Source organism: Triticum dicoccoides, chromosome 5B (assembly GCF_002162155.2).
Source record: "Triticum dicoccoides isolate Atlit2015 ecotype Zavitan chromosome 5B, WEW_v2.0, whole genome shotgun sequence".
In the NCBI taxonomy this organism is placed as follows: domain Eukaryota; kingdom Viridiplantae; phylum Streptophyta; class Magnoliopsida; order Poales; family Poaceae; genus Triticum; species Triticum dicoccoides.
Genome location: NC_041389.1, coordinates 61,790,914 through 61,801,515, shown reverse-complemented (window position 1 = coordinate 61,801,515; position 10,602 = coordinate 61,790,914). Strand labels below are relative to the sequence as shown.

The 10,602-nt window shown below is 45.1% G+C and overlaps 1 protein-coding gene across 1 annotated transcript in view; it reads left to right on the top strand.

Moving 5' to 3' along the window:
- The first annotated feature begins 5,895 nt into the window (after positions 1–5,895).
- The window catches only part of LOC119309074, a 6,315-nt gene continuing 1,608 nt past the window's right edge, over positions 5,896–10,602 (top strand). Inside the window, exons 1-6 of the mRNA XM_037585167.1 lie at positions 5,896–6,012; positions 6,539–6,602; positions 6,761–6,826; positions 7,122–7,585; positions 10,018–10,275; positions 10,367–10,596. Coding sequence (XP_037441064.1) covers positions 6,785–6,826; positions 7,122–7,585; positions 10,018–10,275; positions 10,367–10,596 — 994 coding nt within the window. The 5' untranslated portion in view covers positions 5,896–6,012; positions 6,539–6,602; positions 6,761–6,784. The remainder of the gene's footprint in view (positions 6,013–6,538; positions 6,603–6,760; positions 6,827–7,121; positions 7,586–10,017; positions 10,276–10,366; positions 10,597–10,602) is intronic.

The window sequence follows — 10,602 nt, the reverse complement described above, 5'->3', positions numbered from 1 at the left end:
TGATGTTTTGTCATAGAAGTAGGAGCCCACCACATCTATGATGATACCGGGTTTTGTCACAATTATCATCATAGAAGTGTCATATGTATGATAGAAAAAAAAATTCGTTCGACCCAAAATGTCACGGATGTGTCTTTTTTTTGTAGTGGTGGTGGGTAAGTTGGTGCACCCCTACAGGGAAGAAAACATCTATCGATAGCCTGTCCTACGGTAACGGACACTTGAAGTTGTATCCCGATCAATACAAACTAGAACTGGATACTGAATGCTGAGGCATGTAATGGAAATGATGGCTCCGGGATTGTTTTCTCGCAAGGATTCCAGGAAGTGATCTCTGGGTAATGTTACAACATGTTTGCTAAATATAAAATGCTATTCTATATACTCTGTTGAATGCTGCAAGATGCTTGGAGCTGCTTGAAGATGCTAGTCTTCGATAGGACTAGGCTCTCTCCTCTATTCTGGCATTTTCTGCAGCCTAGTCCACATATAGAGCCTTCCTTTGATAATGTTACATATGTAGTGTAGATCATTGCTTGCGAGTACTTTGGATGAGTACTCACGGTTGCTTTGCTACCCCTTTTCCCACTTCGTTCTTCTTTCTAGTTGTTGCAACCAGATGGTGGAGTCCAGGAGCCAGATGCCACCACCGACGACTACTAGAACTCCGAGGGTGCCTACTACTACGTGGAGGCAGCCGACAACCAGGAGTAGTTAGGAGGATCCCGGGCAGGAGGCCTTGCCTTTTCGACCGTTACAGCTTTTGTGCTAGCCTTCTCAGAGCATCTCCAACAGGCGCCGAACGCGCCGCGCGCTAAAAACTGATTTGGCGCGCGCCCATCGCCTGGTTTGGCGCGGCGCGCGGCGTTTGCTCCAGCAGCCGTGCTGTAAAGCCGCGCGCGCGCGCAGCTCCAGCAGGCGCGGTAAAAATGCAGCGCGCGCGCTTAAAACATTTTTTTGCATAGATAAAAAACGATGCAAGATATTTTACATAGATAGGTAGATAGTTCGACATACATAGATAGATAGTTCCACATACATAGATAGATATATACTACTACGACATAGATAGATAGATAGAAACTACTCCAAGTCGCTACCATCATCATCACCATCATCATCCTCGTCGGTGTCTTCCGAGGTTGAGAGCCATATGTCGTCCCAACGGTCATCGTCGGCCGTGAAGAACGACCTCCCACCTGCTGAAACTATGTCGCACTGCTCGTTCGTCAATACCTTCCGCTGACGCTGGTCGGCCCGCTCCGCACGACGCCTTGCCGTCCTCTCCGCCCAGTAGGCATGCTCGTCGGCGACGTCCTCCGGGTGGCCACGGCGCCACTCCGCCATGGCTCGCTTGTCCTCCTCGGTGACGAAGAGGCGGCGCTGCCGCCGAGCATGGACGGCACGATCGAGGTCGGTGATGAGACGTGGCGGAGGGGCGACGCGCTGCGCCTGCTCGCGCGTGAAGACGTCCCGGAAGTTCATCTGCGACCGGGGCCTGTCCAAGCGCCACGCCGCCGCGTCGTACGCGCGGGCCGCCTCGTGCGCGCTCCGGAATGTACCGAGGCCGAGCCGCACGTCGCCGGACCGTATCTCGGCGGAGAACCAGCCGTTGGGGCGCGCGTGGACGCTGCGATAGCCCGAAGCACCCCGGCGGCGCGGCGGCATGGTGGCGCGGTGGTGGCACGGAAAGCTGCGAAGCGGAGAGGCGGCGAGCTTGCGAGGGGAGGGCGCGTGGCTGTGTGCGGTGCGCGTGGTGGGCGCGGCAATTTATAGGCGCGCGGTAAGCGGCGCGCCAAATCTACCGCGCCGCGTGCCGCTTTCTCCCGCGCGCGCGCAAGCGCTTCCCGCGCGCGGTAAGTTCCCGCCACCGCTGGAGCGCGCGGAATCAGCCGGCGCGCGCTAAAACGTAATTTTACCACGCGGGCGCGCCTTTTTCCGCGCCTGTTGGAGATGCTCTTAAGGCAAACTTGTTTAACTTATGTCTGTACTCAGATATTGTTGCTTCCGCTGACTCGTTTGTATTCAAGCTGATGTATTCGAGCCCTTGAGGCCCCTGGCTTGTAATATAAAGCTTGTATTATTCTAATTTGTGTCTGGAGTTGTGTTGGGATATCTTCCCGTGAGTCCCTGCTCTTGATGGTACACATTTGCGTGTATGATTAGTATACGATTGAATCGGGGGCGTCACACATACCGAAACAACAAGGATCCCATGAAAAACAGTGCCAGAAGTGGTGGCAGCAAACACAAGACACTCGTATTTAATTGCATCACAGTACACATCCGTGTACAGAAACTGTTTTTTTAGCAATATCCATCGAGGCGTGTAATCAAGGACGACAACAAGCTTGTTGAAGATAGTGACAACATGATAGTTCGTATAACCCCAAGAGGGGTTGGGAACTTGACAAATTGCTATCTTCTGTAGATGACAGTCATCATGATCGTATTTGAACGCACGTAGAATACCGGTGTGCTCAACCTCAGGGTTGTTTGAGATTTTTGGAAGTGGAACCCGGTGACGAGTGTACACATTCACAAGTTTCCGCTTACAGTTGTACCTGATATAAACAACCCAATCTCCATTTGCACATGCCCAGGCCTTACCCTCAAGTGATGGCATCTTAACATCACACGTAGCATTATCAAGCGGCATCAACTTGCACAAGGTGAGGCTTCCATCATCCCCACGCCAGCGAGCAGCGTCATGTGGCGAAGAAGATAGGAGAGATCAAACCGCTCCTGAACTGGGTTCTTTGTAATGATATTATTTGTTGAGTCGAGAATTGTCTTGAATGAACCTGCCATACTAGCCATGGTGATGACGTCACACCGATCAATGAGTTCCTCCACCACGTCATCTTTCGGACCGGGGCAAGAATAATGGGGTTGTTTCCGACCTGCTTCCTCCATCGATAAGACGAACAATGGCAGAAGGAAGAGTCAAGGCAAATGGAGGGAGGAGGAGCATGCGACAACAGTTTCCAAATCGAGAGGGAAAGGCGAAGAGGCGACAGACAGTAGCCACATTACAGGAAGAGGCTAGTGGGGAGCGGCGGACGGTTGCCACAGTATAGAAATAGACGCTCCGACCTACATAGACGTCCGTTCAAAAATTATACAAAAGGAATCACCGTCGTCTCACCGACATGTTGGAACTGGACCACATGTCAACAAAACATGGTGTGCCATTTCTCGTTTAAAATGCGATCCGGCGTCGTTGGCCCGAGGTGCCGTATTATTTCTTGACTTTATTTTTTTAATGGCGTGTAGTAATTGGTATTGTATGCAGAGAAAATATAAACTACTCTACCACTACTCTACCTCTAGTCTATCTACTACTACTAGTACTAGTAAGATATATAGGCTGCAGCTTCAGCGCTTCCTTGCTTCTCACACTTGCTTCTCACTTTCTTCTCACACTATCACCCTTTCTCCAGATCTAAAAAAGATGGTGGTGGCCCCTCTCTCTCCCTCCTCGCCGGTGGTCACGTTTCCGCCAGGATCCCATCCGCTGGGGAAGAAAAGGACGTGCAGGTTGACGCGCTCGTCATCGGCGAGTGAGGTCACACACTGACGACAAGGCCATCCTCTCAGACCTAGCATCGGCGCGGGTTGGGTGCCGTTCCCAAGCTCGCTGTCGTAGTGTGTGTGGAGGAGGATGACCACGAGCGAAGCCACTTCCCGCCGACCCTCGGGTATGCTACCTCTTTTCGAACCATACCCTTGTTCTATTGCCCCATCTGCCACGTTGCTGGATGTGGATCTTTTTCCATTCCCCATCTCCCAAATTTACCATCCTCTGCTCTACTAGTCACGCTGACGGAAACCTTAATTTGCACTATTAAAGGAAACCCTACTTCATGCAGACTAATCCATGTCTGGGTTGAATAAGGAAAGAAAGGGGGAAGTACTATCGAAGAGACTTGGTATCGACCTGCATCTTGGTTGAAAAGGGGAAAAGAGTAGATAAGGAGCTTCTCTTGTCTCTTGGTAGAAAAAGGATAGAAAGGCAGGATAACCCAACATAGAATGACCGGGTCGATAGTTTGTTGTCCTCACATAGGAAAAAATGGCTAAAAAGAACAAAAATGGGACGTAATCCACATATGCTGCCTGGATATTTGTTACTCTGGGCCATCACCCCCCCCCCCACCACTCTATGCGTCCGTGGAGGTACATCGTACTGGATATTTGTTAGCTGTTGATTGTGGATGTTATTAAAGATTTTTGAGCTAAGGCATTATAATGTTGTTGCACAGTCAGTATACCAACGATGAAACTTGTTACTACCTTTAGATTTTTTTCCATTGTTAATGCTTATAGATTACATACCTCACTTCATGATGTAATGATAAGTCAAATTTTTTGTATAGTGTCAACTAAATGTCAAGGCGGCAATGGCATTTTATTTCAGTTAAACTGCATAAAAAATTATGAGGAGAAGAGGAAAGGTCATGAGTGGGCACCTCCTCCTCCTGTTGTTTTCTTGATTCGTTTAATCAAGTTTTTATGTTTGATCGACTATCAAGATTAGGCTAGCAATTTTTTAGGTCCCCTCGAGTTTGAAAATGATATTTACCTTCAAGGTACGGTCATTAGTTACCTTCAGACTTTTGTATTTGATCTAATGTTGTTGCACAACCAGCATACCAACGCTCAAACTTGTTACCTTTTGATTTCGTATAGTTAATGCTTATAGAAATCTTCCGGTGCTAGCTTATGGAAATATGTTCACTAAAACTATTGTACTGTACCAAGTAATGACAAAACTACTCTACTGTTGCACTAGCCACTGGATAGTGTATATTTGTACTATTCGAATGATGTTGCATTAGCGTATAGACACATATATGGTCTGGCAAGCTTTCCCAGATATGTGCCCAAAAAAACTACTACCTGTTTTTCTAAACACTGAACTTTTGGGTACTTTAAATTTGAACTATGAAAACGTCTTATATTAAGGAACAAAGGGTGTAGAATTCATTCAAATTATGCCGGCAAAGCTAGTCACACCTTTGTTAAAATTAATGTTCATTATGTTATCGGAGGAGGTCTGCATGTTTGTCTCTCTTGCGTGTCCATTACCTATCCGACATCATGATGCAATGGTAAGTCATTTTTTGTACAATGCCACCAAGTTGTCAAAGCGGTGATGGCATTTTATTTTAGTTGAACTGCACAAAAAATGCTTAAAAAAAGAGGAAAGGTCATGAATGATTCAATCTTTCACGAAATACTATGTATGTCTTCCTGACATCAACCGTTCTTTTTCCATTAAGAAATTGCAATGCTTATATTTGCGAGTCTATACTTCAACTAGTGCCACTTTTATACTAATCACACTTTTAATATCTGTGCAAACAGGGATGCTCTATTTTAGTGGAATTACATAACATTATGAGCATTTTTGCTTCCAAACAGTTATATCCAATTGATGGCACTATAAGCTATTCATTACCAGGTTCAGCATACGTTTATGTAATTAATAATCTTTTTTTGAATTTATGAACAATTTTTCAATTTCATAATATTTTTTGAATGCAAGATTTGTTTTTCAAAGTCTTGAATATGCGAACATTTTTTGTAAGCATTTTCTGAACCCACGAACATTCTGTGTTTTTCTTATATTTTTTTAAAAAATCACAATTGTTTTGAATTTGGAACTTTTTCAAAATATCAAATCATTATTAAAGTAGAAAAAAAGAAGAAATGAAATTATTTTAAACGGTATAGAGACAGAGGAGGTCCCGGCGCCAAATCCCCTCGAGCGACCCAGCGAGGCGAGCGCTATTGGGTTGCGGCCTATTTGGCGTGAGCGCGGCCTCGTTGAGCTGTCCCGTATGTACTGTACGTATAAAATAGGGAAATTCTCGAACAGCCCTAAAAATTCTAGGGATCCCCTCCCGTGGCTGTGTGCGCTGTGCGGCGGCGCGGCCGGCCTCCGAAATCGCTCGCGCGCGCGGCGCCTTCCCCCCACGCCCTGCAGCCTGTCGCAAGAAGATCGAGGTAACTGCGGGAAGCCGAAACTTGGCTCTCTCTTCTTCTCCCCCCACGCCCCAACGCCGCCATCGCAGTCGGTTGTGCTCTTTCTCCCGATCTGCTCCCTATTCAGGATGTACGGATTAGCATCAAAGTTGTCTACATTTTAGTGAAATCATATGTTTTGCCCTCTGATGCAAAAAAAAAGTGCTTATGCGTGAACTCAGGATTTAACAATAGATCATTGAGAGGTTAAAAGATCACTGCCCATGCCTGAATAATTGATGCATCATCTACTTTAATCTGTTCTTGATGTACTTTAACCCTACATGTATTTGTTCTCGATCCTTTGTTATTTTCTGTCATCATGGTAGTAATGTTTTTGGTTAATGGACATGGCTCCAGTACCATTGGACAGGTAATTTAGAAATGGTTTCTGACCTAGATGAGCAATTTTTTGTTGGCGTATTCGATTGGCTAGCTTTCACTGATTGTGTCCAACTTTTGTGATTCATGGTGATTTTTGGACTTACTAATCTCTTCTTTTGCTCAGTTTGGACAAGGAGGAAGGATTGACACATTTTGCTGCTGCTTGGAGGAGAGAAACAAGGGTTCAGGTGTGTGTGTTCATCCCATCATTTTTTCCCTTTTCTTTTTGTAGATCTGCATCATGCTTTCTTTAGTAATTGTTATCAATCTGAATCATGATTTGTTGATAGTGGTATGACTGGCATGCCTCTCCCTTGCTCTCACTGACTTTGCTGAAACAATGCAGTGATCCGAGTATTTTCAACAAGCAATGGCACAGGGGGGACAGGGGCAAGCAATGGAGGTGGATCATGTAAGCACCCCTAACAGTTCTCTCTTCATACTTCTGTTTTGTAATGTCCCGCCAGTGATCAATATGTGTGCATTATGATTATTTCTGTAACTCATCAATTTACATTTTTGATTGTCTACATGCAGTTTTAATAATTGATTGTTTTATGTGAAGTTAATTCTTCCTTATTGTCGTCATTTTGAATTTTCATCAACATGAATTTGATGTTCCATTCCCTCTAGTGAATCATTGGATCATTTCTTTATTTATTATCTAAACATCGTTGTAACAATATATCATTTTGGTGCAAGTGTAGGATGATCTGTCAGCCATCGTGGCGGCTTCTAAAACCCACGTAAACCTTGGGCATGGCCAGTACATGTGCCGGGGTACTTCCATTGACTTGTATAAGTTCCACAACTCCAGTAACGAAGGAATGAGACGTGGGCACATCTTTCATGGAAGCAATAGGGAAGATCTTTCCTTCATGGTGGGAGTCAAGGAAGATATCGGGGCTCGAGTTAACACCAATAGAAGGGAAGCTATGTTTTTAGTCAAAGCACAGAATCAGTTGGCGAGTGTAGAGGATATGATGGTGAGAAGTTCAACGCTGAATCATATTGGAATTCTAAAACCCTTTCTTGGAGGCGTCAATACCCAGATATCTCAAGTCGTCTGCGGATTTAGTTCAACTACTAAAACTCTGGATGATTGGTTAAAGACCAAACAAGTACCAGACAAAAAGACATCTATCCCTGTTGAAGTGCAGCAGTTGATCGGGTATGTTTTTTTTTTCCAGCCCAAATAGTCATGCCAAGAAAAGAAGGGGCTGCTCGCCTGCTCCACATATATTCAGATCATGTCAAGAATAATACTAGAAAGAACTTGTTTAATGATGCTGGAAGAAAATGTAACAGTAAATTTGATTGATCTTTATATTCAATAATGGAAAAGAAGATTTTATTGCGATAGGCAAAATAGTCTTACCTGCAAACAACAAACACGACGTTCTCGAATATCCTTTTTTGCTACTTCAACAAATTTTTGCTGTACTGATGTGTCCCATTTATCTCCCCACTAGTTGAAAGCTGTTTGCCAGAGTTCGACAGAGAAGGAACACTCCCAAGTTTCCTATTCTGAAAGAACATACGATCCAATGTCACATCTTGTGCTATTCACATGTTCAGGCAAGACCTGTCAAATGTTCAGAATTACCAGTACAGTTTAGATAGAAAAATGTTCTTGATTATGACTTGACAGGTGAGATGGAATCTTCAGGACATGCATCCACACACCATACTTGACTGACATGCAGATGCACAAAAATAAATGCAATATTACTAGTGCAGCATGTCTAGATTAATGACAAAATCGATCAGAATATGAGTATAGAACGAGGTGCAAATACTTGCAGGACTAATGCCCATCATGTCTACTTAAGGAATCAAATGTTTTACACAAGGGCTGGAATACTTTCCCTTATAAATAAGTTGCAGTACAGTTTCCAGGCACAAAGTTAAACTAGGAAATCACCTTAAGAGTGTTGCCATTATTCATGTGCACAAACTTGCAAATCTCTTGAAAGAAACCATCCATGCTAGATCTCTAAAAAGAGTGGAGAAGGGGCATCACGGCACCTGGTAAATTAGTCCCCTCCCGCATGCTGCAACACCTCCTTCCCTGCCGGCGCCACCCGACGCGCCCTCCGTCGCCGCCTCTTCTCCTTGCCGGGCCCTCCTTCACTGCCGCCACCTGCCTCACCCTTGTGCTGTAGCTGCTTGCCTGCTCACGCTCCTGGAGGCATCAGAGGCGGAGAGGAAATGGTGTTGAGGGTACCAAGAGGAGACAGGGACAGGCGAGCGGGAGCAGTGGCGGCTGTTGTCTCCCAGGCGTGGGTTCTGCCGGCGCCAGGGCGAGTGCTCAGCAGGATATGGTAGTTTTGATTTGGCTCAGCTGCTTACTCGTTGGGAGTAGGAGGCGACTAACCCTTGCTTACAACTGGCTCTGGACCCATAGTTCTCTGCTGAAGCAAGCCCGGCCCCCCACAAAAAAAAAGACTATCCGGCAGTGTATTACTCTACAGCCAGTACAACCCTTCACACCTCAAATCTCAATATACACTCAACATCACAGACCAGACCTCTTCTCCAATCAAATCCTTCTTCCTTTTGATCTGGACCAGGGCAACACTTCCTCTAGAGCTTCCCCGCAAAAAAAAAAACACTTACTCTAGACCAGGAACTGAAAAAATAGCACACTAGGAATTATCTCCAGCAGGTCTCGTCCGATTTAGCACATTGTTGCTGCAACACCAAGCGCACCTAAGCCTGCCTACAAGGCGGTGCCGCAGTGACCTGCGTCCACCTACGAGGCGGCGCAGCAAGGAGCAGCTCCACTCGCTGAAAGACGTGTCTTAACTTGGAGGAGCGGCTGGTGGTGGAGTTGTGGTGCTGGGAAGAGCAAGGTGGTGGCTAGTGTTTTGAGGGCTGATCTGAGTAGAGAAGAAGATAGCTCTGATAACCAAGTAGAAAATGGGGAAAGTTCCCCTGGACAGCAGCCCCTTTATTTATTCATACTTTTGCACTCGAGTCCTCATACAGCATACTACTCCTCCCTCCGTCCCAAAATAAGTGTCTCAACTTTGTACTAAAGTTGAGACACTTATTTTCGGACGGAGGGAGTATTACAATAGCACCAACATGTACACTACAAATTTGCAGAATTCATGCGTCTTCTGTTTTAGTGAAGTTGCTGTGTTATAAGGTTGCCACTGACAGCATCTGTCCGTGAATGCACATAGCCTTGCTTTTTGGTCTGGAAGGCCTAATATCTTCCATTCGTGGTTTCTTCTCTTAACATCGAGCTTTCCCGTTACTTGCCTTATATTTTTGCTCATATCTTCTTACTGAAATTACTTCCTTCATCATTTGCATAAATAAATTTGCTTCCTTTATATTTTGCTCTAATTTCTTCTTACTGAACTGTATTGGTGTTTTTTCTGCTAGTTATTAAGGGCCAAGACTTATATGTGCATTATTCTGTTTTTTGCGGCTGAGAGCTTGGCTTTAGCATCATATTTTGTGTGTGTGATATTTATGTGTTGATTGCAGCATCTTTGTGTACCGCACACAAGTTGAGTTCTAGCTGTTAGTGTGCTGTTTATATGAATCCAGGTTGGTAGAGCTTACCAGATGTGTTTTTCATTTATACAGCACTGCCTACATGGCCATTGAGAAGATTTGGAGTGCAGGGTCTACGTCGGATGAATTGGCCGATTCTGCCAGCTATCATATGATTGACAATAGAATAAAAATCAACCCATTGGTCACTCGTACGAGGCAGGCGGGAGAAGACGACAAGATCCCACTTCGGATTGATTTTGGCAATATGATAAGGAACACGATTTATAACAAATGGGAGGATAATGAGTTGCTGGATTTTATTGATCTTCTCGGGTATCAAGCAGCAGAGTATAATTCTAAACCATACTAGAATATGTTTGTTCTTTTGCTGACTTGAATATCTTTGTCTTACAAATTATAATTAATGATTGTCAATTAGAGTTGAAGATGTGTTGGGTCACCCTGTCCTCCTTTCGCCTCATAGGCGGCAGCTCATGTACCACAGATTCGATACAGAGGAACTTAACGATGATCAACGAAATTGGCTGCTAGCAAATGCTGACCCTGGAGCTAATTGGAAACTAGTTGCTTCACGGTCTGACCCAACATTAGAGAAGATACTTGCCTATCAAGCACGAATATTTATGGGGGATGATGCTCAGCAGTTTGGTGATG